Here is a 27905-nt window from a genome sequence, read left to right as displayed (position 1 = left end):
TTTAAAATTTGACATCAATTCTGTGTCCTGAGACTGAAATAGAAACAATTACTTCTTCCTTTAGCTTTTCTTTTAAAAATGCCATAACTTAGATTTATTCCAACATTCAAATAAAACATCTAGATACCTAGAGATAGTCCTTACTATTTGAAGCTCTATCACTTAATTATATATTTAAGAACCAGATATCCTGTTACAGAAATACACAAATTGTTTTTTAATGTTTTATTTGAAATAATATACAAGAATATAGTGTGCAAAATTTAGGGGCAACATCATAAAGACGTGTAATGAACTCAAATCAATTTTACAGCTGTGATTCCTAACCAGAAACACCTCTTGTTAAGTAACATGAAAAGCCATGATTGTAGCTCAGAGCAAAAGCAGCTGTATCGCCAATGGATTTGCTCTAATTTTAAACAGTTGGAGGAAAAAAAGTAAAGTGCAAGTGTTGCACTGCCCATAAGTGCAAAATCTGCCCCCACCATGGAGATATCTGTTGACAAAAAAAAAGATACTTAAGATATATGGTTGAGGAGATAGAACAGAGTTTAAAAATATTATGGTGACAATGTGTTAATAGCACCTTGTGGTGTATATACCAGTGCTATTAACTAACTTTGCCTTGGCCTGGGCTAGTTTTTCCACTGGAAATGAGGGCTGACAGTCCTGCCACCTAGTGCAAAATGTCACACAAAACAGACAACATGCCTATAGCATGCACTGCACCAGGTGGTATTCCGTATTTTGTTAGACCATCACCTGCCACATGTCCTGGTCGCCTCTTGGCACTGGCCAGACTGGGAGCTTCTGTGTTTGGCACTGGTGTTAGGGCCACATGTTTGCTGTTCAAGGAAATCCCAACTCCCGGCTTCACTTTAATTACATAGTTTGTGCAATACATATATTAATAAGCAATAAGGGTCCAATGTATAAACAGCAGTTACATATTTTTAAAATTCCCCCTTTTGTACATTTTAAAATAAAACATTTATACACTTCTCTTTCTACTGTACTTTTAGCACCACAGGATATCAATTTTCAAGCCTATATTACCTGATAGACATATATGAAGTTTGGAAGAAAATAAGGCAATTTGGTTTACAATGTTGATAGTTTTAGCTTACTTAATGCTCTATTGTTGAAAGCAAATCCTCACTCTTGTTTCAGGACTCAATGCTATCAGTATTTTTATGGTCACACAAATTCACGAAAAATGGTGAGGCCTTGATCTTCTTAAAGTCTTTTTTTTTCCCCATCAAGTGTCAACAGTTTTGCAAATATAGATTAAGAACAATAAAACATCTTGGTTTTAATGTTGTTGAGAGCCCTGTAGGGGGAAAAGTGCATTAAGTGAACATTTATAGAATGAAAAACCTGTGTTGTAAACAATTATAGAACAAAATCTCCCCTCCCCCTGCCAAAAAAATTGACTTTTAAGATTAAGATTATAATTTATTAAAAAATTGAATTCAAGCCCTCAAGAAGATCTATGGAAAGACAGAATCGATACTTATTTAATGGCCAGGCATGCTTTTGTGACAAGAAATGAAATTTATATCCTTATTATAAAATAATAACAATAGCTAATATTTATATGTGCATACATATCGAGCAACAAGCTAGGTGCTTTACAATTATTATCTTATTTGATTATCACAACAACCCTGAGAGGTAAAGTACTATTTTTATCATACCCGTTTTGCAGATGATGAAACTGAGGAAAATGATTTTAAGTGACTTGCCCAGGATAACACAGATACTAAGTGTCTGGGCTAAATATGAACTCAGGTCTTCCTAATACCAGGCCCAGCACTCTATCCACTGCACTATTTAGCATCTATATTTCCAAAATCTATCCTGTCAGCTAAGTGGCGTGCATAATTTGACTCCTGCCTTAGACAGTCATCAGCTATGTGACTCTAGGCATCTCACTTAAGAATATCACCTAGCTCCAAGAGTTGCTGGAAAAAAAAATCAAACAAGACAACAGATGTAAAATACCCGATCTTAGACGTTTTATCACTACCATCATCATCATGAAAGATAGTCGATATAAAACAAAAATTTCCCATGAGACCACAGAGAGCATTTTTGTAATCATCAGGTCTTGCTTATAAATATAAGAAAATATTATTGGCTTAATAATAATCAGTGCCTCCTTAAACAGTTCCTCCAAATGTTACAAAATACATCAGCTACTTTCTTGAGATAATTAATGTAATGCACGTAAAAATACTGCATTGTAGTGTCTTGCAAGAAACTGCTTATTATCCAATGAAAAACATTTAAATCCTCATTTCACAAGTGACATATCACAGAACTTCAAATTTTATTTCTTAAAACGAGTTTATAATTTTTACTGTTGATTTTTAACTTAACTGTTTGAATTTAACTGTTTATTATTTCTGTTCTAAGATTCAATAATGAATCTTAACTACACTACAATGTAGTTTTACCTTTTTTTCTGTGCTACTCTATTCAGAGGTCTTATTAACTCTAAAAATTGTATGTATGCCAAGAAGACACAATATTTAGTTAACATTGTAAGGCATCTTTTCCAGACCTTTCCCAATCAGGAACAAGGTCTTAAAATTCCAACTTATTATGACTTTTACCAATATCCACTTTCCAGCCAAATCTTTGTATCCTAGCATATCAGCAATGAGGTATACTAGCCTGGAATTTTCAGGCCCACTTCAAACTCACTGAAGATTAAATTAAATAAGAAAAATATCCCTCTTAACATGAAGAGGGGGCACTAATAAATATAATAGCCAGGAGAAAAATAATTTCAATTCAACAGGAGGAAAAGGCATTATCAATGATAAAATAATTAAGCTAGGAAAATGTAAAAATACCAGGTATCCTTCCATAAAATTTAACAGGAAGGGGAGAAGATTATCAGTAATAGGACTTTAGAGCAATTACTCTGTGAAACATACTGAATTAGTTCTTTTCCGTTTCCAACAGTCAGGATTTAAACGTTTTTGTTCTTCAGCCAAAGCCTTGGCTTCTAGGGTATACATTCTCCTTTCTTCATTTTTCATTTTCTTCCATCTGTCACCAAGTATCACACTTATGGCTCTGAAAAACAAATATTTTCACATTACAGGAAAATAAAAAATGTAGATATGGAATAGAAAAAAAAAATCGTATCAACATTATTTGGTCAAATATATTGAAGGAAAAAAGATTAAAACAATAATAGTGTTCAGGAATTTAAAACTATTAAGTATAAAGTCAATATTGAAATTTATTAAAAAAAATTAAGTAGTGGAATCTGTTTGATTCCTATATAATGATATTGTTCAAAAGAAATGGTTTGGGTTTTTTTCTTTTTTAAATCATTTAACCAGTTAATTTCAAACAAATAGAAATGGGAGCCACTAAAACCATATGAAAGGATCCCTACAGGCCACAGATCGACTTTACATTAACATAACCAGATAGGAACTAATCTCATTCAGGATATATGTCTAATGCCTTTGATCTAACTTATCCTATCATAAATAAGTTTTTCAAAATTGCTCCATATAATCAGGATCATGATGGCTATAAATATCAGGATGGCTATGGCCAAGCCCTACAAATTAGAAAAAAAGTAGTTGGAAACATTAAAAACATCAACCTAATTTTCTATCAGTAATATGTAGATAGTTTAAAAAAAAAAAAAAGATTGGGTTGATCTACTAACTGCATTATATTGGTGGCCTTCTTTTATCTATTCAGTACTCTAAGTGAATGACTTGCTACTTTTTTTTATTTGCCTTAGTCATCTAACTGCTTTGCTCTAAAAATCAGTTTTGCAAATTTGAAGTAATTTTCACTTATCACGTAAAAGAAAAAAATCACCTACATTCAATATTTACTGAATAAGAAATTTTAAAAATAAGGAGACCCCCAAATGAGTTATACAACGATGTATATGTCTGCCTCTCTCCACATATATCTATTGCGCACTCTCTCGTGTGTATGCACTTTCATAAAATAAATCACTTTCTAAAATTAACTGATAAATTAAGGTAAGCATGTAATTAATTTATAAATGAACAATTTTGCAACAGAAAAAAGTTTCATTCATATATGGATATCTTATTCTTCATATGATGAGAGTATGAAATTAATATATATGGCACAGTAAGTCATAAATTAGAGCTCTACAAATCTCATGTAACTAAATTTAATACTGGGTAACTAATTTAATACATCTATAAAGATTAAATTGGCTCTTTTCTTTGAATATTCATGATTTTCCTTCTCTCTAGAGTTCACTTAAAATGAAATATTAATATCAACTATTTTTGCATCGTTTTAGCATACAATTTCAAGTTGATTTTTCATTTTAACAGTTAGCTACGTTATACTACTTAAAAATACCACCTCTTCTCTCCTCCATGCCTTATATTTTTCCAAAAGTCTGACCAAGGAAATGAACTTTCCATATTCTTAACATTATTTGTCTCATGGGGAAAAAGTAAAATTATCAGGACAGTGAGAATACTCATCAAGGAATTATTATCCAGGATAAAAAAATAAATCCAAATAGCTTCCTAGTCTACTTATATCAGAAACATTAGTAAAAAGTTGGTCTTACAGAAAAAAATTATCATAAATCGTTCAAATGTAATTTCAGTTAACATAAAGAAAATTTAAGTAGCTAATGAGTTATAATAAAGCATATCTTATGAGATAGCTAATAATCAATAGATTAGGAGTTAGAAGACATGAATTTTAGGTTCGAATACATCAAGTTGAATGATCCTGAACAACTTATTGAACACTCAGTTTTCAAATTTTTAAGATGGGGATACTACCTCCCTGCCTATCTCAACTACAAGAGTACTTTAAAAAGATTAAAGTAATATTATTATGTGGCAATGTTCTGAGAGCCTTCATAGAAATATTTGTATAACTAGGTACAGAGCAACATCTCACACTGTATATTAAGAGAAGAACAAAATGGGAATATAATTTAGACATAAAAGATGTTATCGCGTAAGCAAATTCTTGAATATTTTACTTGCCAAATCTATGGATAAGGGAAAAATGTATGACCAAACAAGAGAGAACATTACAAGACGTAAAATAGATAATTTTACTAAATTAAAAAGGTTTTGCACAAACAAAAACAACGCAGCCAAAATTATACTGATTACATTTGTCTTTATTAAAATGTTTCAGAATAACCTAACTTAGATATCTGAAATAGATGGATAACTAAATTCAGAAATATATACTTTGGAATCTCAATCATCTTAGTCGATGCATAAAACCAAAAGATATAGATTAAGATATTCTAAAAACAAAGTGCATAGAGAAAAGAAGTTATCAGAGGGCACAATAAGATATTGGTATTTGACATCTTTAAGAATGTAGTACACATCCTTCAGGGCAAAACTAGTTCCTCTTTCTCTCTATTTCCCTTCTAGTTGCACAAATCTAAGATTCATTTAGGTAAAATTAAGTTCTTTTATAATAGAAAATGATGAGTAAAGTTAATACTCACACCTTGGTGTGAACTAAGATAATGAAATTGTCTATCTTCCCATATAAAAGGGGACTTGAGTCTTGTTTTGAATAATGTGAAGAAATCTGTGGAATATGGGGGAGATTATGCATCTAACTGTGGTTTAGACAGCAGCGAAGATGGAAGGCAAATTTGTCTTTTAAATTTAGCCAATATCTGCCTATTAACCAATCAATTTCCTTTGCCTAGTTTCACAAGGCAGCAAAATAAATGAGTCATTACAATGTGAGACATGATCACAAAGCAAGCATTTGATAACTGGTTAAAGATAACTTTGTGAAAAGCTCTAGTGCAATTATACCTGGGATTTAAAAAAAAAAACTAATCTATTTAAAAGCATTTTAAAATAAATATAAAGGCAAATTCAAGTATGGCAACACTAGGGCTATCCACTGATAGAGAAATAAAAACAAGAAGTGTATGCAGCTTATTTAAAAAAAAAAAAAAGAAAAAGAAAATACGAGGAAGCTAGAAGGCACAGTGTATAGAGCACCAGTCCTGAAGTCAGGAGGACCTGAGTTCAAATGTGGTCTCAGAGACTTAACACTTCCTAGCTGTGTGACTCTGGGCAAGTCACTTAACCCCAATTGCCTCAGCAAAAAAACAAACAAAAAACAAACCACCACCAACAAAACATATATGTATGTATGGGAAAAAATGAAGAAAATAGAATGCCACATAATCATCACTGAAAAATTTAAGTTTGAAAAAATTAAATATGTTTTTAATATAGAAATAATATTGTATCTATTGACTTCATTTAGGCATTCTTTGTTATATCTACTATATGGAAAATGTTTTGAAAAAAATAACTTACAAATATTCTTGTGGGGTGACTCAAGATGAGAACTGTGTATATATATAAAACATAATATTTAGATTCAGACTTGAGTTCTAGTCCTGGTTCTACTACTTAATCATAAGATCATGCATGGGCAAATCATTCAGCATATCAAATCCAAACAACTCATTCTATATATCTTTCTTGGCTCTATCTTCCTAGATCTAAAAAAAAAACTAAGAAAAAAGGCCCTCCCTAAAAGATTTTTTCATCTATCCTAAAGTGGCTCATTTGGCTTACATTAGTTAGCCAGATTACTTGCCTCAAGTTCTCCTTTCCTACCAAACATCTCTGACAAGACTGCATGAGAAAAAAAGGAATATTTTTCTTTTCATGCCCCCCCCCCTTTTTTGCTGACATTAAAAGGAAAACCTTCCCATATTTCTCCTAAAATATGAATCTTGCTATATTTTTAGAAGCAAGAAGTCAAACATATTAAGTCACTGAACTCAAACATTTTTGATAATGAAAATGTAACATTTTTTTAAAAAGTGTACCACTTAGGTCTAATTATGTAATTATACCAAAAGTTTATTAGACTCTATTATATCAAATGTCAGTATTCATTACAAGACACATGTCAAAAAGCTATCTAAAAATAAAGAGCTCTCTTTAATCACCTATGAAATACATCTAGAAAGTTATAGTTTTTAAATAATCTTAACAATACACTGAAACAAATACTGTTATATAATACTAATTAGACCATGTCCAACCCCGAATTCAGTAAATTTTTTTTTTTAATCAGCCACATTCTAAAGTCGGTCTAAAAACTTGTTTTCCAGCATTTTCATTGTTTCTTTATGATTTTTTTATTCTTTTATAATTTACTGAAATGCACAGATATTCACTGGGAAGAGGTGGTGGAGAGAATGATTTCATTTCCCTACAAAACAACCTGCTGTCAGGAGCCTTATATATCTGGGTCCCCACAGATTTGTGTAATATATGACTGCCAGGAGTTTTCAAGCTCTAGAAACACTGTTAAACACACACTGTGAAGAACCTGTTAATAATTTAGTTCAGTTGCAGCCAGAGAACCATAGCTACTGTGAATTGTAGCACTCTGGAGGACTTGATGATGCAGCTATACAGCATTTTATCACCAAGTCATTATTCATGTAGCTGATGTTTCATAAAAATACTGTGTACTTTTAAAGCTAGGGATTCCTCACTAAATACACAATACTTGGAAATTTTTTTTTTCCTACTTTTCTCTACTGGTTATAAATTACTCCTTTTTCAAACGCCATATGATTCAGACAAAATGGTCTATTTGTTCTCCCCGATGTCTGCAATTCCCTCCTTGGAAATCTCCATTACTTAGAACCTTTTAAGTTTCCAAGGCTCATTTCACATGTCAATTCATATAAAGAAATTACTTTGTGTGTTAATTTGTATTTAAAGACCTTTCAAATAGGCTGTAATCTACTTGAGGGTAGAGATATTTCATTTTTGTTTTTGTCTTCCCCAGTGTAGGCCCTTAACAAATGCACGCTGAATTGAAAGGTATAGATAATCATCTAAGTAATGATGAACTTCAGTGAAAAACATTAATAGTCATAATAGTCAATACACGTTTACTGCTTACCTGTTATCTTTCCCTGGATACATCTGAGTATATTCAACTCTGTACTTTTTGGCGAAAAGCATAAAGGCATTCATTGGTCTTTTGCACTTGTTAGGAGAAGTGGCACTCACAGTACTTGTAGTCCCTGAGCTGTGGCTTTTGACAGCTTTACTATACAAAGAATTGGAAGAAAGCTGTGATGATCCAGTAGAGACACAGTTTTTGCTGCATTCTGATCTTTCAAAGTCCTGACTACTAGGTCCTCCACAAGATAAAGATGCACGACGTTGACGAGCCATGCTACTTAATACATAAACAGCAGAAGAATCCATAGGTGTGAAGTCATAACTAGAATCATAAAAATAAATATATTAATTAAAATGGTTGTCATTAAATACAGAATATTTCCCTTAGTTTTTAATATTGACTGTTCTCAAATTAACTTGTGTTTTTACTTGTTTGAATACATGTTATTACTCCCAATAAGAGAAAGACTTTTTCTTAACATCCCCAGCACTTTATTGTGCTTAGTACATTAAAGATATATATTCAACAAATAAGTAACAATTCATTCATTTTTTGTCAACATTTTAATAAGTGAAAACTTTTTTCTACATTATGTTTAATATTTCTATTTTTCTATCATTAGTGACATTACCATTTCTTTCTGTCCTTATAACTATATACAATTACATAAAATAGTTCAATTATCTGCCAGAGTCTGACTACAATCAAACTACATTTTGAGAAAGCTTTTGATCAGTCAAGATGTCAATATATCCATTTTTAAAATTACTCTGTACTTCACTCAAAGGAAACCTCCTTAGGCTCTTACCTAGAATTTATTACTTTAATTCTAATAGATTAGGAGCAAAACGCTTGAGGCATAGGAAAAGGAACAGTATTCTTCTAAACAATGGTATCATATTCAAATAGAAATAAAAGGCTACTAATTCATAAGGATTCCTGCAGGCTGCATATTGACTCAGTTTTAAAATGTAAAGTTACCTTATACTCTATTTTGGTTTGATATTTCCCAATTAAATTTTCACCTGGTCTAAGAGCAAAGATTCTTAACCTGGATTCCACAGGACACTTAAAATTTCAGGGGAGTTTACAAACTTGCATAAGAAAAAAAAAAAAGCATATTATTATTTTCAGTAGCTTCAACCTCAATTTAAAAATACTATTCTGAGAAAGGACCTCCAGGTTTTATTCACCAAGACAACCAAAGGGGTCCATGACACAAAAAAGTTAAGAAACCTTGAGCCCCTGATCTATAAAACAGGCATAAATAAAACTCTTGCAAGCTAACATAATTATTAATTATGAAAATAGAGTCGTCTGGGGTAAAAAGTCTGACTCCAAAGAACCATCTGAAGGTCTAAATAGTTATTTAACAAAAAAAAAAAATAAAATAAAATAAACATTATAAGATGACCTACATCATCAAAAAGTTTGTCATGTTAAGTATAACTCTATTAATAAAGGCAGAGCAGTATGTGATAGATACATTTTAGAAAGATTTTAATGGAAAATGATTCCAAAAAACTAATGTACAAATTATAAAAAATATAGTCATCTGGTGTAAAAAGTCTCACTCTAAAGAACCATCCAAAGGTCTAAAAAATTATTTTACTAAAAGCAATAAATATTTATAAGATGATTTGCATCATCAAAAAAGTCTGTCATGTTAAGTATAACTCTGTTAATAAAGGCAGAGCAGTACATTTTTTAGAAAGGTTTTGATGGAAAATGATTCCAATGTTTAAACTTCCTTTACTAAGAAAGGGTAAGTTTCAAATAGAGGCAGCTGGATGGCTCAATAGATGAGTGCTGACCTGGAGTTCAGAAGATCTGAGTTCAGATGAGGCCTCAGACACTTACTAGCTGTGTGTGATCCTGACAAAGTTACTTAAGCTCTGTTTGTTTTAATCCACTGGAGAAGGAAATGGTAAACCACACCAAGAAATCCCGCCCCCCAAAGTCAGTCGGACACATTCAACGAACATTCAAAGATGTGTATTCCCCATTATTGTCAGATAAAACACATATTGCTATAACAATGTTAGAAGAAATTATAATCATACAAAGAGTCACCATTAATATAAATAATAGACTAAAGAAGACCTAATCTTTTTACTACCAACATTAACGGGCCTTGTAATCAATTCTTGACTTCCTACTTCATATATATATATATATATATTTTGACATGAAACTTGTCACTTCAGTTGTATATTGAACCCAATTCCTGCTTCTCTACCCTTTTAAAATAAACTAGCAATGAATCAAGAGAAAGAAATGTATCAAAATATTGATGAGTAATTGTACATTTATAGGACTCCAATAAGTTTTGTTATAAATAAAATCAAGAAAAGACTAAATATGTTATTGCCATCCATCAGTGCCAAAAAACACAGCTAAAGTGGGAAGATTAAATCTTTAAAACAAAATAGTAATTTTTATTAGAGCATCAAACATCCAGATTACATTCAAACATTATGATTTAACATTGTAATATTAAAAAGTTTTAGAAAAATGTGCTCTTCCTATAATACCACTGTTAAGGTAACTAGCTGATATTACAACTAGACTATTAGACACAAATGGCTTTTGATGATTCTCCATGCATATAATTTTTTAATGTATAATATATTTAGATACATTTTCTAATACAGGAAATCATAAAGTTCAAATACTGAGGGATGTTTATAGTTAACAAATATCTGAACAATAATCAATGGTTAGTTTGTACATCGATGTAACTTGTGGTTTTATAAAAATATAGATCTTCTCTAGAATCGTAAACAAGAGAAAGAGAAAAGTATTTTTAGGATACCTTAATAAAGCCTTTAGGAAACAACTCCAAATTATAATCAAAGTGTAGTGGAAGAAACATTGAATGTAGTCGGGCCTGGAGTTTTAACTTACTTTCTCTGTATGACCCTGACCTTGAATTTAGAAACAAAGAGTCTGATTCAAGGCCTATTTTTGCCACTTGTTTTATTTCGGGCAAACCACTACTCTTTCAACTTTAATCATATGAAAAATAATTGTATTTTGAAGTCTAGAGTAAAAAAGACATCATTAATTGCTAAAATTTGGTAAGCCTGCCCTCTAGTGACACTGCACTACAAATCAGTAATTCAAGATTAAATCCCAAAGATTTAAGGCCCTCCAATTTCACCTCCCCAATCGAAATAATTAATCATTTAATTAAATGACAATTTTACAGTTATATATAATTTCTATATAATTTTTTAAGTCATGAAATTTATATGATACTTTGAAATATATGAAACACCAAATTTCTTAACTTTTCTACTTACTACTTCTAGAAAATTCAAGAAAACAAAACTCCACTTTCATAAGCATTAATTGAAATGCCAGTTTTACCAAGAAAAAAAAACAGTCTGAAATTTGTCTGATATTCAGAAGGTGGCAAACTATGAATGTCTTCTTAGTCAAGGTCAATTAAAGCATGCTTAAAATACCTAACCAATTAAGTTTCCTGTTAATCACACCATTTTCCTACCTGTCTTCCCCTGAGGTAGAAATGGCTAGAACTTTTTCAGTGCTTTTCCTTATTTTACATTTGCTTGGAAACAATTTAGATTTCTCTTTTAGTCTTTGTCATTTATTTTTTTCTGCTCTATGGATTTTTTTTTTTGTTTTGTTTTCCTAAACAAATTTCATTCCAAAGTTCAGAACTCACTCCAAAGTGGCATGTAGATGGTACAAGTTGGACCTGCAGTCAGGAAAACCCAAATTCAAATCTAACTTAGGACACTTAATCAAACATGTGACTTATATTGTTTGCCTCAGTTCTGTCATCTGTAAAATGTGGCTAATAGCACATAACTCCCATGGTTCTTGAGAATAAAATGAGAAAATATTTGTACAGTGATTTATAAACTTTAAATTGTTATGTAAATTTCATTATTAAAATATTATTTGAGAATTTAAATATCCTACAGACTTTCCCCAGTTATTACACTAAGTTGTTAAAATGAACTGTTAATTTCCTCTTTTAAAGAAGTCCCTAAAGAATGGAACTAGTCTGTTCCATAAGAATTCTTTTGCTTTAAGAATTATTTAAGCTAAAAAAACTTAAGTGTAAGTCCTAGGCTTCAATGTAGGTATTTCACTCTCATAGATGCAGATCACAACCCATCTTTTGCTTATCCATAAATTCTCCATGTGGAGCCTCTCTCATTTTCTTTTGAAGTATTGAACAGTAGTGCAGTCTGGCTAGTCACCTGCCATCCTTTTTTCTGTGACTAACCACAGTAAGACAAGAATTGAAATCATGACTTGGTATACAATTCTACTATATTTTCCCAAGCAATCTAAAGCCCCTAAATATTAGATGTATCATTTCTAAGGTTAGGTTTTTTAGTAATTGGAGACTTTTAGTTTTAAATTTGGCAGAACAACACATTTGACTTCTCTTCAAAGCTGGTCTGTTTTAATTCAATTCAACTCAACAGACATTTTATTAACTCTTATTTGCAAAAAGCATTAAGCTAGGTGCTAAGAATACAGGAAAAATACCCCAGCACTCCCTTTAAAGAACTTTTAGTCTAATGGAGGGGATATAACATATAAATATATTTAAGATAATTAAACACAACTTATTTTTCTTCCCCAAAAATCAACCTTCTAAACTTCCATATTTCTGTCAAGTACACTCCCCTACCCTGCCATCCCTCAAGTTTATTTTCTCATTCTCCCCTCACACCAGGTATCATCAATTCTATTACCACAGCTCTCACTTCTTTCCACTCATATAGCAGCTACTGCAGCTCCTCCCTACACCAATTCGAATCTGGACTATTGCAAGGACCTCTTAATTAAACTTCCCCTTCTCCAATCCATTCTCTGTAATACAGCCAATCCTAAAGAAAGGTCTGAATATGGAACTTTTCTGTTTGATATTGCAAACCCTTCATATTCATCTTATTCCATATTGTTCCTTCACAATCATATGGGGGCCATACAGACTAAGCTCCCCAAAGAGGCCTTGGCTGTGGCTCCAGACCAGTGAAGGACCCTCTCCTCACTTCAGAATCTTTAGTTTCTTTCAAAGTTCTGCTCTAATTACCATCTCCTCTGAGAAGCCTTTCTGATTACTAGAGCTTTTCCTCCCAAATTACTTTCTATTCTTTTTGTACATTATCTTCTTAATAGAATATAAGGTACTTAGGAGAAGAGCTTTCATATTTGTCTTTTTTTATCCTGCCTAGCATGATGCCTAACACATAAAGAAGTCTGATACATGCTTGTTGAATGATTGAAGCTATTCAAATTTTAAAGGTTTCATACAGGTTCACCAATCCCTTTCCTAGAACACTATACAATTCTCCAGATTGCATGTTATTTTATTTACCCTATTTAATTTATTTCTATTATGCTTCATGATTTCCCCTAAGCAATTTTTCTTTGATATTTTTCCAAGTCATAAAGGTTTATATGTCCCTGTAAATATTCATCTTAATATTACAGTAATTACAAAATATGTTATTTAAAAAAAGAATGAGTCCAAGATTACCTTTTAAATGTATCAAAAACACCTGAATCATCAAAATTAATGGCATCGGGGTGTCCAGGAGGTAGACATACATCGCCAATATGAACTTCACAGCATGGAATGCCATGCTGAACCACAGTCAGGCTTGGATAAAATGATGACCAACCTATAGTTATATATAATAGTAACATAAGCACACTGATGTTGTACCTAATTTCTTGTCCCCCTTCCCCAATGCATCCTTTTTGTTGTTGGACATTAGCATTTAGTATTATCTCCACAAAATTAACAAATCTACCACAAAATAGTAACTTATATTTATAAAGACGATATCAGGATTTTAGCATAGGAAATACTTTCTCAAACACTTAAGATTAAAATGTGTTTTTTATAATAGTATTAAAATGCACTTACCAAATTCTACTTCTTTAAAATTATTGATTCAAGTATGATACACTTGTCAATTCTATCAACCAGATTATCTATGATGCCACTATTTACTAGAACATGCCAGATAATACCTACATTCACTGCTGGTCAAATCTTTTTGAAGGGCAATCTGGTATTACAATATGAGTCACAAAAATAATCACATTATTTGATCCAGTAATTCAATTACTAGAAATCTACTCTTAAGATTTTTTTTTTCATAAAAAGAGCTGTTCAAAAATTTACTTAGCACTATTTCTAATAGCAAAGAATTAGAAACAAACATTCAATAGTTCATGAATAACTGAATGGTATGTTAATATAATGGAATACTATAATGACATTAAGAATTCTGAGTGTTTAAAATTTTTGCAAAGGTTTATATGACTCAAAATAAAGAAAGCACAAGCAAAGGACATCATTCTATGACTATGTATAAATAAATAAATATATAAACACATACAAACATAATTAAAATAAATAAATATGGGGCCTGTTATTTCATCAGTGATTAAAGTCCACAACTAGTTTATGATTTAGCAAGTATGTACTAGGGAGGTGCCTGAGATGTGAACAAATGAAGTGACTTACCTGTCCAAAGTCACAAAGGTAGTGAAGTATAAGAGATGGGATTGGGTCTTCCTGCCTCCAAGCCTAGCACTCTATGTACTAACCTACACCACCTCTATACAATTTAACTATGACATTATATAACTACAACTGAGAGGCAGCATGGCATAATGGAGAGGCAGCCAAAAAATCAGGAAGTACTTCAAGTCCCACTTCTAACATTCAGGACTATGTTACCCTGTACCACCTCCTCAGTCTTTCAATGTCTTGTGCAATTCTCCAATACTCTTGGGCTGCAGTCATGTTTTCTAATTGTTCTATAAGAATTTCCACATTGAAAGTTCCCTAAAGCAATGAAATCACAGGCCTGATTCCATCCTTACTTCACTGCCTCAAAAGTTTATAACCATATAAAAGAAAAATGTATAGATATTTTATCTGTAGACATTAATAATCAAATAAATGACAAGAAGGTATAGGTGAATAACAAGCTGATATACATGCATGTATATATTTTATCTATGTATAAAATATACATACACACTTAGTTTTTAATTTCTTATGTAAGTGTAAATAATTGCAAATAATGATTTTTAATAAAGCAGATAATAGGAAAAGTAAACATTAAAGTTATTTACATTCAAATAAAATCTATATTTATGATTTGCTGTTATTTTAAAGCAATTATTACTGAAATCAGCTTTTCCTTTTAAACCCACAAAAATCACAAAAGCTATGGGATACTGAGAAAAGTTTAAGATGTTTACTTTTTAAAAAGTCAGAATATCTACCATACCTTTATTTTTAACATAGAAAGGGTGGTCCAGTTTACACTCAACGGTAAGTAAACCATCTTCTACTGTACCAGGATCAAAAGTCAACTTCAGTACAGACTCGCCAAATGAAACGCTTTCTTCATGAGATAACAACTTTAGACCATCAGAACCATAACCCTGAGAAAGTATGTACCATATGAATGAAATATGCTGACTTGCTAGTCATTTGTATTAATGACATATTATACACACACCCACACAATTTATAGCCTTCTGGCTATAAAATTTTCATGACTTTAAAAAAAAAAAAATTAATTTTCAAGTAATTAAACATGGGAATCACCCATTTTGTGGATTAAAGTAAAATTTAATGCTAATATGCCATTTCCCTCTCCCAAATATGAAATCAATTTACTCTTCACAATACATAAAACTGAATTTAGCATTAAATAAAAGTATGACTTTTAAAGAAAAAAATTATCATCCCTCTATCCACTGTTTCTCACTATAAATAATAAATGTGCAAAATTATAAACTTACTCCCAAGAATAGTAACAAATAATCACCTAGAATGTTTAATGTATTAAAATAAAAACTAGAATATATATTTGCATATTACTTCTGGATCTTATTCTAAGGAAATGAATACATTGTAAAGAATTAAAGCCCTACCTTTTGAGTACCCACAGGGAGATCATCACTCTCACAGCTCTCAGATCTAGCAAAATCTTCAACATCCTGCCATTCTTTATTGCGTCCCTTATGAAAACACAGACGTGTGCCTGGAATTTAAATTGAAAAGGGAATCTAAATATTAAAACAGTATCTCACAAGGACAGCATCTGCAAAACAACATACCACATACCCTTACCTTTCAAAAAACAATGCCACACGGTGGAAGGCCAAGAATTGCACCATCCCAGATCATCATCATCTGAGAGGGAGGACATGCAGAAAATTCCAGACTCTGATTCACTACTTGCCTAAAAAAAATTTTTTTTTTTTAAATATATGTGTATGTGTAATCAAAATATAGATGTTAAATGGATCTTTCTCATCTGACCACTTTTTTAACAGACAGAAATAAGATACATAGTATTCTAAAGTTCATTTCTTATACAATATATTTTTCCACTATCACAAAATGTACTTTGTAGATCCCAGTAAAATAAGAGTACTGAAACATTTCATGAGGTTATGATATAAATTTACAAACAATTGGCAAAGAAAAAAATGTTATTTCAAAAGGTAAAGAAAGCACTCATTCTTTTGCAAACGTTTTTAACCTGAATGAACAAACTCACCCTTTCGTGTCTTACTGATGTTTCATCCTTCCAATGATGATTAGAGAAAGTAGGCTCGCCTTTGGAAGAAGACACTGGTGGAGGACGTGCATAGGAATGTAAACTTTTGCTAGTTGCTATGATGTGTACAGGAGATGATCTAAAAGGAAGCATTTAAAAATTTCAAGTCTCTTCTTCAAATTGTTCTTTTCTTTTGACAAAATTTATTTTACATTCAAAATTTAATGTTATTGCACAAAATTCTCATTTGGAAAACACAACTGAAAACAATCAAGATATCTGTATATTATATGCTTTATGTTATTATATTTCCAACAAATTATTAACAAAGCTTCTACCCACATTCATTTTTAAAAATCTAATGTCTTGTTCATGTTTTCTTTAATTTAATATTTTAACTCCCAAATGTTATTTTTGCAACATACTTTATTTTTACATATTTGTACCTTCTTTTTCCAAGTGCTGGCGTTCCCTATCTGCATCCCACCTTACCCCCTTGCACACAGAACTCTAAATATACACAATAAAGATGGGAATGCGGTCAACATGAATAAAATTAACTTCAATGAAGCAGTTTATTTAATCCACCAAAATATTTATCGAACATCTATAATGAGCTACTATTTGATTAAATCTCTTATTTAACAAAGCTGAAAGCACCTGATCCTTTGGCTCAAGTATTCTGGAATAGATATCATATAAGGACATACAAGTTTTAAGGTATTTCTGAATGTCAAAGACACAATTATTCTTTTTTTTATGGAACACATTAAAAAAAAAAAAGTTAAAATCATTTTCCATAAAAAGTCTCAGAAACCTCTTTAACTGAAATAACACTTTTTTTTTTTCAAGTTACGAAACAGTTTAGACAGAGACTTAAAGAGATTAAAAAGATAATTTTATATGAGAAAAATATTAGGAATATATAGAAAGGATTAAGTTTTAAGAAACAGGACTACAAAATGATAGGCTTGCAATTAATTTGTACAGATTAAGCAATAGAGAATTGGGGCAAAGACCTAGAAGGGAAGTAACTCTTGAATGACAAAAACAGAAAGGAAACAAAACTACAAATTTTGTCCAATGCCAATAAAGAGTCTTAAAATTTCATCATAAGTCCAAAGGAAAAAAAAAGTCTAAACTTTCCATTTCTGTAAAATTCAGTTGTTTTTTTTTAAATTGTTTTCCCCAATAACAGATAAGGAGCTAAGAACTTATTTCTGATAAGATAAATATATGAAGGATACGTGATCCCATCAATATAGTATTTCCTCCTCTGTTTACTATTTGTAAATTACTATTTGTTTAGTTTAATTTGCATGTATCTTTGTAAATAATCCAAATATATCCCAATGAGTCCTGACATATTGTTTAATTACCTTTTGAATTTGAAATTAGATTCTCAATGTTTGGTTTTGTTCTGTTTCTTTAATATTTATATAGAAAGAATCAGAGAATGGATTCTAAGAAAACAATAACTTAATCCATTCAGTCATTCTCAACCCAACTTTAGAAGAAAAATTATGTTTTTAAGTTTTTCTGGTATAAAATTAGTGTGATGAACAGTGTTAATTTACCTGTCTCTTTTGGTACTATCTAGGTACAACTTCAGCTACCCAAATATCAATAACTAAAAGATTTTTAAACACTATACAGTAAGTTGCTTACGAAAGAATTGACTTTTAATGTGTTAAGCATGATTTTCATTCTTATTCCCTAGGAAAAAAAGGGAAGCACAAGAAATCCTGTAGATTCACATCTTTAGGGGGGGGTGTTTCTTTAGAGCTAATTTTTATTTATTTCCTTCTGAAGAATTCATTCCACCTTACAATAACTATTTAGTCCTCGTGACATTGCTATAAAGATGAAAAATATGATTATCAAACTAAATGGAAAAAAAAAAAAACTGGTCAACAAACAAAATAAAGCACAAAACAAAAATTTAAGAAAATAACCCAGGATCATGATACCTGGTGGGGTTCTATAACACTGCCGATATTTGGATGTCATTTCCATTTCCACAAGAAACTATTTGCACTAGTGCACTATATATACTTGTTTTTATTGTTGTGCAGTCCTTTCAGTCATGTGATTCTCCTTGATCCCATTTGGGATTTTCATGGCAAAGATACCAGAATGGTTTGCTATTTCCTTCTCCAGCTCATTTTAACAGATGAGGAAAATGGAGCAAACAGGTTTAAGTGACATGTCCTGAGTCACAAATTTAGAAGCCAGATTTAAACTCATGTCTTCTCATTTCCTGGTCCAGTATTTTTAAGTCCTGTACCACCTAGCTGCCCCATATATTAGTTTACAATAATTAAAATAAAATAAATATCATTATTTTGACATGATAACAATTAATAATCTTTATTTTCTAACAAGAAATGTTCAACAAGTAAAAAATCTGAGTTTTTTTTTTTTTTTTAAAGATGCCTTTTGATGGGAAAAATTGTTTTTCCTAGAGTGTTGCAATTTTCCTTTGGTTTAATACAGGTGAATGAAATAACAAATACAGGCTTAAATTCAATGTAAATGGTTCTGATAAAATGGTAGATAAAAGAAGTTCTCTAAGTATATAGTCAATAAGATATCTATGGGTTTCTTAGATGAATTAAGTTTAGTCTTTTATAATATAATCTGTCAATTCAGAAGATAACACGTATATATGTTATAGTATTCTGCGATATGCAACAAACACATTATTATGTATTCATTCAGTTGACAAAGTCCATTATTATGAAGTAAATTATATTTTCTCATTGAGAAATGCAGTGTTATCTTAAGCCTTTTTCACTCACATCAAGAAAAGATTCTGGTCATTTATTTTCTATGTAATGTGTGTCAGAGGTAGTCTTGATTCAACAATTTTTAAAGCTAAATTAATTATTAAAATTGGACTACTTTTCTTTATTCTGGAGCATCAGATTCCATGAGTAGACAAAATCACTTTCTTTGAATGATCATCATCAAACAAAGTATATTTTAAGGAAGATTCAGAATACTGATTTTGATCTAAAAAGCAACCAAGTAAACTAAGACAGATCCACAAATATTAAATGAAAGAAACAATGTTATTATTAATGTTAACAAGCCAACATTTAGGTTCGCCACATTTCTTTAAGCTGAAAGAAATCTTATTTCCATTAAAAATAAGGAAAGAACTACTAAGATGTTAATAAAATTGGGCTAGCTAAGTTAAAAAAAAAAGTTCAGAAAAAAAAAATTAACATAGTTTGACATTATCTCAAGTGATGTTCATTCATCCAAAAGGAATAGAAAAAGTCATGAGCCAAAGATTTTCATTCTCAAATCAAACAAATATATATACACAGATATATCTCATTTTTGTAGTTGTTTCAAATCTGATGTACCAAAGCCCTAATCCAAATAAACCGTAAGATCGAATGTACATTAATCTAGTAAACAGGTCAATTAAGTCAAATAAAGTAATTCTAAACATTAATAAGCACAAACATTTTACAATCCACAATGGCTTGCACAATGGACATATTTTAAATACATAAAAAAATGAAATCAACACTCCTACCTGTTATAAAATGAGCACTGCATAAGAGGACTTTGTGGACTTGTGGCTATGTTTGCCAGTTCTGTCAGCCAATCCACCTCATTTTCACAATATGCATTTTCTGACATGTCTGAGGTATTCTGGTTCCACGGTGGCCTTGTATATTCTTGATGTGAAATGTCTGCACTAAGTTGGTATATGGAAGATTGGGTAGAATCATTCTGAACAGCTTGAAGTTCAGGAAGGTCATCTGCACACAAGTAAATTCAAAAACATACATAAGAAATTACTCAAATTTCTCGTCTATGACACAATATTATCATAACTGAAGGAAAAGAAGTCTTTTCATATAAGTATCCATATTAAACAACTGTGAACATTAAAGATTATAACTTCAAAATTAAAGGTGCATTCATTTTCTTTGTATTATGTTTTGAGTAACAACTACTTTAAGATTTAACATTCATGTATTAGTTTGATGGATGCATAAACACCAAATTAATGCAGCAATCAATTTTAATTCCCTAAATTATTAATACTGACAATCATTTAAAGAGCCGTAACAAGTGATTTTTATAGTTCACATAGGAGTAACAGGTATGAAAAGCGATACAGAAAATAAGCAACACTATAAACTCCTTGGTTACACTTACACATTCATGTTGTTAGGAAAGCAATGCAGGGGACGACCTCACATCTCTGAGTCTTAGTTCTCTCATTGCAAAATGAGAGAGATGATCTAGGTAACCTTTTAAGGTATTTTCCTAGTTCTAAATTTATAATCTCATGATCTTGACCCAAATTTCTTGAAACCTTTTCTAAAACTAAAAACTATCCCATATAAAATCCTCATGCAGGACATCTATTCCTAAAATCCTAATTAAAGAATACTATTTCTTCAAACTCCTGATTCTGTCTTCCCAAATCTGTCCCATACAACCACCACCCCAGTGTCTTCACCCAGTTACAATAGACAATACATTCAAGTCACTATTTCCTAATTTTCTATTAAATCTATTAAATTAAGCTAGATTCTATCCTTTATGTTCAGGCTATGCCACAAATGAAAGTGAAGTCACTGAGGGGATCTATCCATTTGATCTTCTGTTTTTAATTCTAAACCCTGTCTCCACAGCAGCTACTACTGGGTTGTTAATTTACCCAAAATGAAGATTCACTCTGCCCTCTTGCCCTCCACCTACAACTGGAAATGGCCAAGCACTGACTTGCTCCATTTGTTAGGAAAACATAAACCCTTTACATTTATTAAATGCTTTCAATGTGTAAGATACTATGCCAGGTGCAAGGGAAAGAAAGATATTTCAGGAAGGAAAAATACACTAGTAACTGGAAAACAAAGTGTGAAATAAATGCTAATGGAAACATCACATAATATTCTGAATTCTATAAGGTTGGGGCTTATCTGATCCTCAAATTGCTCTACATATAGCAGAAACTGGTAAAATTTTTAGATACTGGATAAGTGAGGAAGGATACATTCATAAGGGAGAAGTAGGCAATCTTCAAATGTAAAGTAGGACCTGAAAAACCTTAACCAAGAAAGTTAAGAGTCCATCCTAAACATGGGGAATGAGAAATTGTAAGAACAAAAGCTGAAGGATGGGAGAGGGCAGGATGAGATATGATAGTGAGTATTCCAGTTTTGCAAGAAAAAGAGTATGTCAAACAGTGTAATAATATGAGGTAAGGCCAGACAAGTATGGTGGAGCCATATTGCAAAAGTCCTTGAAAGATAGTTAGGAGTTTATACCATATTTGAAAGGCAATGAAAAGCTACTCATTACTACTTTTTAAAAAGTAGGAGTCAAAAATGTTTAATAAACAGGTCGATGTGGTTCCAATAAAATTTCAATATGTTTTTTAAAATGACCGACAGTCAAGACCCAATTTGGTTTTAAATCACACTTTAAAAGCACAAAATAAAATTATCTTGAAATTTTCTAATGGACAAAATCATATATATGATCAGATTACTTTACAGGATTAAGAATTGGAGCTGGCTATGTAAAAATTCATGCTAAATCTTATGGAAAGGCCTGGATAATTTCTGAAAAGTAGTAAATTGTTTACCAAGCTCCATGTGTTCATCACAGGAAGCATATCCAGGTGAAGATGGCAAATTCTCATTACACTGCAGCAACTCCAAGGAGTCATTCATTCCTGAAGCTCTCTTGTCCATTACCAGCAGGAGTTTCTGTACTGCATTAGACATTTGATTTGTCTTCACTTCCCACACCATGTTATGGTGTTCAGACTTAAAAGAAAAATAAGTAATGTAAATGAAAATGGCAAGATATGTGATCTTGGGAATTTTAACTACAAACAGATCAAAAGCATCATAATCTTGCATCCCCTCATTTAAGTTTATTAAATCTACATATAGTGTTCCTCATAGATTCAGGCCGATTCCCTAACACATCTTGATGGGTAATTATAAAGTTAACATGCAATTACATCTTCATGCCAAATTCTGAAGTTATCATGCTGAATTTGTGTAAGTCCTTCCTTCTAAAGAATGCAAAGGACATCACTTACATACATATTTTATTTAATCTAATAACATTCCTGTGAAACCCTGGGGCCAATCTCTGATTATTTATCTCAAAAAGCCTTTGTTTGAATCCAATCCAATTGAACAAACATTCATTAAACACTTTACTAAATCCAAGAACTATGCCAGGCACAAAAATAAAATGAAAATAGTCCCTGGCCCCAAAGAGCTTACATTCTATTGGTGGGGGAGGAAGGGAATAAAACATGCAAAACAGGTACACGTGACAATTTAAGGAAGAAAGAACTAAACTATAGAAGGATATGAAGTAAGACATTTGACAATATGAGATATTACTTGATCATATAAGTAAAGCGTATCACCCAAACTTTATAAAAGGGAGTATAAAGCAAGTGGGAACCAAATCGGAAGAACTGGAAAGAGAGCTGGATATAGTTAGGATAAAAAGTTCAAATCCTGATTCTTAACATTTCTATTAGTTGAGTGCTCACAAGCTAGTCATTTAACCACATTGAGCATCAGCATCCTCATTTGTAAAATAAGAACCCCATGACTTTTATAACCTTGTAAACCTTAAAGCAATATAAATATGCAAGCTATAAGTATGTGAATATTAGAGTGCAGAATTCTTTTTTTGGTCTCAGACCCACAATATTCTTTATCCTTATCTGTTTCCTACAATTTATAACTGAAGATTCTTAAATAATATTAAAAATTACAAGGCTTTTAAAGATTAGAAGAAAATAACATAAAATTCTGACATTACTAATTAAAAAAAAAAAGAAAAAAACATTTATTTTTATCATAATAAAATTACACTAGTCTTTTGGACACAATGATGACCTAGCTAAGTGGTACAATGAACAGAGCACCAGGCAAGAAGTAGCAAAGACTAGCTCAAATACAACCTCAGATACTTACTGATTGAACAATCCTAAGCAAGTTACTGTTTGCCTCAATTTCTTCATCTGTTAAATGGGGATAACAAAAGCACCTACTGCCCAAGTAGGTGAAGATTAGATGAAATAATATATTGTGAAGTACTTCGCACATTATCTGGCATATAGTAGATATGTCATAAAATATATTAATACTGATAATTATACTTGTGATTTTGAAGAGACATAACCACTCAGAAAAATAACTTAACCAGAAGCAAAATTCAACTTTCTTTCAAGATTCCATTTATCACTATCTATGTGATTGAGTTTATCATTTCATGTAGTTAATCCTTTTTTCTCATCTATAAAATGAAAATGGTAGACAAGATGACTTCTTAAATTACCTTCCAGCTCTTAATCTATGATCAGTGAAGGAAAGGGAATAAGCATTCATATTAAGCATTACTATGTGCCAGAAGATGCCATGAGATAATATTTGTCAAGCAATTATCATGTATTCCAAACAATAACTCTGTGAATTAGGTGCTATTATTAGCTCCATTTTAGTAGAAGAAACTGAGGCAGACAGATTAAGTGAGTTGCCCAGAGTCTGAATTTGTCTTTCTAATTGCAGACCCAGCACTCTCTATAAATTGCTATTTAGTTGTTTCAAAATGTATATCTGCTATGAAATCTATAAGCCTCCTCATTTCCTCAAGTTACCATGAAAATCTCACATTAATGAATTTCTGCAATTTACAAATAGATCTCTTCTGTTTTAAGGCCAGTTTACCAAACTAGTAGAAGAGGATGCCCAAAACCCTTTTTTTAAAACCTCTAAATGTTGTTTAATGTTATCTTTAGTACTTCTCTAACATAAGATTAAGGGCAACAAGATTTCCTCTGCACTCCCAATATCAGGGTATATACCCGTCCTTGTGATCTAATAGTTATCAACTTGGCAACATCAATCAAAAGAAATCCTTTAATCACAACATATATACCAATCTAATCCAAAAATGCACCTAATAAGTGCAAGGTACTGTTCTTGGTTAAGTACTGGGGATACAAAGATAAAATCTTTCTTGCTATTTAATAGGTATTACTATACTTTTTATTTCATTAGGCATAGAAAGCAAAAGGAGTCAGATGATATACAGGATAGAAAATTAATTTCTCTTCAGAAGCTTTGTTAAATTCATTTTGGTCAATTTTATTCACTGTAGTCAATAATACTCGTTTGCAAACTGCTTCAGCAGGAACTGTCCTCAACAGGGAAAGGAAGACCACACATACTATACTTCATTAAAGAACCATTCTAATTACTGACTGCATTTCCCTAACATTCTTCACATTATATAACTTAACACCTGTAGAAAAACTGAAAGAACAGTGATTTGAAGTCAGAGGAACTTAGTTTGAATCTTAACTCTGACACACATATATTACATAACCTTGCCTACGTGTTTTCTCATCTATAAAATGTTCATATTTGTATTGTCATAAAAATTTCTTGAGGATCAGATGATGTATTTAACTACTATATAAATCTTTAAGTGAAGCACAAATTGATAACTCAAAAATGCCTATAATATCCACAAAAGTATAATAGAAAAGACACTAGATAAGTCATAAATTTTAATTCTAGATTAAGTGAGCAGATGTATAACTGATTTATTCTTTGTTCTCATATATTTCATCTGTAAAATGAGCCTAAGACCAATTCTAAAAGGACAGCTGTGAGAATCAAATGAGAAAACCCTCTAAAATGACAGACATTGGAGCAACTAGGTGACAGAGTAAATAAGAGTAGGTGGAATCAGGAGGATTTGAGTTCAAATCTAATTTCAGCTATGTGAACCTAAACAAGTCAGGTAACCTAGTTTGCCTCAGTTCATTTATAAAATGAGCCAGAGAACAAAATGGGTAATCACTTCAATACCTTTGCTAAGAAAACCCCAAATAGGGTCACAAAGAGTTCGACAAAAATGAATACCCAACAAAAACCATCTAAAAAAGTTAATTCATTAACCTTTTAATTGACTTAGGAAAATTCTATTGTGGGTACACAAAATTAAGTGAAATGATAATTGTTCAAAGGCTACAAATCAGAGTTTTTCAAATTTAAAAACCTTTTAATAAACTATCAAATAATCACAATCTCACTTTAATTCAACTAATTTACTCAATAACAAATAACCTTTATATATGGCTACATGCCAACACTTCACAAATATCCTCACCAATAGATGGGATAGGTAAGTATTATTATTATCCCCATTTTAATGACAAGGAAACTGAGACAGGTTAAGTGACTTGCCCAGGATCACACATGTAGTAAATGGCTGAGGCCAAATTTGAATTTAGGTCTTCCTGCCTCCATGACAAGTGTTCTATCCATTGTGCCACCTACCAGCTCCTAAATTACATCTACCTTAAATGGAAATATTTAAGATTGCGGTTTACAAAAGAAAAGTATGTTCAACATAGATTTTTCTTCTTTCTTGTTAGTGTTGGTCTAGATGTTTGAGAAAGCCAATCTAATCAACTGGATAACTGGGGCATTCCTGTTTTTTATATCCAAGAAACCTTATATTGGTTGGTTCGTTTTAAAAGGTAGAGGAGGGGAAGAAAAAAGCAGCAAGAGGAAAGGACAACTCCACATCAAAGGAAAGGGCCTGTCAGCAACTGCCTTAAAGACGTGGCATCTCTTATTCATTTTTGTACCCCTTCAGTGCCCACAGCAGGCACCCAAGATTTTAATTAGTGTCCTTTACTTTGAATGACAATAACGAACGGAAGTTTGACGTGAACTTTAATTTCACACCCAACTGAAGAATTCATTACTAATCCTCATTCGCTCCCTATCACCTATCCCTTCCACCTCTCCCCCTATCTTCCCGATGGCACTCTGGCTACAATGTTTATCGTGACCCTTGCCCTTCACAATGACTGTTTATAGAGAACGCTGGCCGGGAAGCAACCGGTAAAGAACTCTCAAACGTGGACACAGGCAACTAAGGCGCTCACACCTGGGCCGTGCAAGTCAGAAGACACCAAAGCACAGCCGGTGCTGACAAGTACGCCCGGACGCCTTTTTCCCCCTTTAAAGTGTTGTGGGCAGCTGCGCAAGCTGCAAGAAGGAAACTTGAGCGGCCAGCCAAGCCGCCTGGGTTCGGCCCTGCAGCCGCAGCGCCGCCCTCCCAGTAAAGCCAAGTCCGTCCCCTTCCTGCCCCCACTCTCCCTCATTACTCATCCCCCCCCTCCCCCACCTCCCGTCATGTGACCGCCGCCTGGACGCGGTGGTTGTTTATCCCCCTTCGACAGTGCCCCATTGCGCAGGCGCCCCAGAGCCCATTCATTCGAACTGCGTAACAATGAGCCCCAGGGCCCAGGGGCTTCGAGAGGTTTGCGGCTTAGGCCACCTCAGCCAACTCCCCCGCCGAGGTTCGGACAGAGACGTTAGACAGACCTTCCCCGCCACCCTCAGCCCTCCTCCACCTAGTTAAAGCCATCCTTTCGGCCTCCCCCCTCCACAGGAAGAGTTGGCCATCAAACTTTGTTAAAGACCCTAGAGCTCCGCGCCTGTCCCCACGTCCTGTCTACACGCACTGGGGCAGCCCCCCGCCCCTGCCGGGAAAGCGCCTGGATCGTTCCCCCTCCCTCAGTCCTGCCCCAAGGTCCCTCGCGCACCGCAGCCAGAGCCGCCGCGGCGAGACGCCAGTGGGCTCACGCAAGTCGGCTCACGGCCGTTACGAAAGGGGTTCGGGGGCTGAAAGAAGGTGGAAGCAACGGTTAACGGCCACTGCCCGCGGTTGCCGGCCAGAGTGGAGAGAAGTACCCGACCGATTCTCAGCCCTCCCGCCATCCGCCCTCCCCCCCTTTTCCTAAAGCTAGACACAAACAAGCCCAGCCATGAAGTGAGGGAAGCGCAAGACAGAAACCGCGAGAGTCGCGCCGACCTTAACTACGGCCCGAGTACCCTCCGCCATAGCCGGACAGAGCCTGTAAGGGTGCCTTGGGCCCCAGTCACGGCTTTCATTCCTCAACCGAAACTTTCCCACTTACCAAACCCGTCGCCATTACCAAGTCTTTCAAGCTTCTCCTTCCCCCTCCCCTCAACCCCCTGGGGGCCGAGCCTCCACCTAGCTCTCTCGTCCTTTCATTGGCCTGTGGAGTCGCCATTCGACCATCCACCTCCTCCCATTGGGTACAATGGATGTCTGTCATGGAGGGCGGGCACATCTTGACTCTTTTCTTCTAATGATTGGGAAATGCGGTGCGTCAATCATAGAAACAAGCTATTCGGATTGGATCTCTGCCGAGACTCCGGAGGTGTACGCCAAACTTTATCGCCGACATGAATTGTGGGAATGTAGTCTCTGACAGCCACTTTGGACGGAGAGAGA

General features: G+C 33.1%; 1 protein-coding gene across 1 annotated transcript; it reads right to left on the bottom strand.

Annotated features, from left to right (window-relative positions):
- Nucleotides 1–213: 213 nt before the first annotated feature.
- Nucleotides 214–27658, bottom strand: HBP1 (HMG-box transcription factor 1). The gene is made up of 11 exons (XM_003771495.4): nucleotides 27565–27658; nucleotides 22174–22357; nucleotides 20104–20332; nucleotides 16554–16692; nucleotides 16121–16232; nucleotides 15922–16031; nucleotides 15270–15426; nucleotides 13496–13640; nucleotides 7963–8289; nucleotides 2946–3087; nucleotides 214–1330 (listed from the first exon to the last, which is right to left on the bottom strand). Exons 1-11 carry the CDS (start codon nucleotides 27577–27579, stop codon nucleotides 1313–1315), a joined length of 1578 nt encoding a protein of 525 aa, XP_003771543.1. The 5' UTR covers nucleotides 27580–27658; the 3' UTR covers nucleotides 214–1312.
- Between the last annotated feature and the right edge of the window lie 247 nt (nucleotides 27659–27905).

Source organism: Sarcophilus harrisii, chromosome 5, assembly GCF_902635505.1.
Source record: "Sarcophilus harrisii chromosome 5, mSarHar1.11, whole genome shotgun sequence".
Taxonomy (NCBI): domain Eukaryota; kingdom Metazoa; phylum Chordata; class Mammalia; order Dasyuromorphia; family Dasyuridae; genus Sarcophilus; species Sarcophilus harrisii.
The sequence above is the reverse complement of the archived record's forward strand: the minus strand, read 5'-3'. Positions and strand labels throughout refer to the sequence as shown.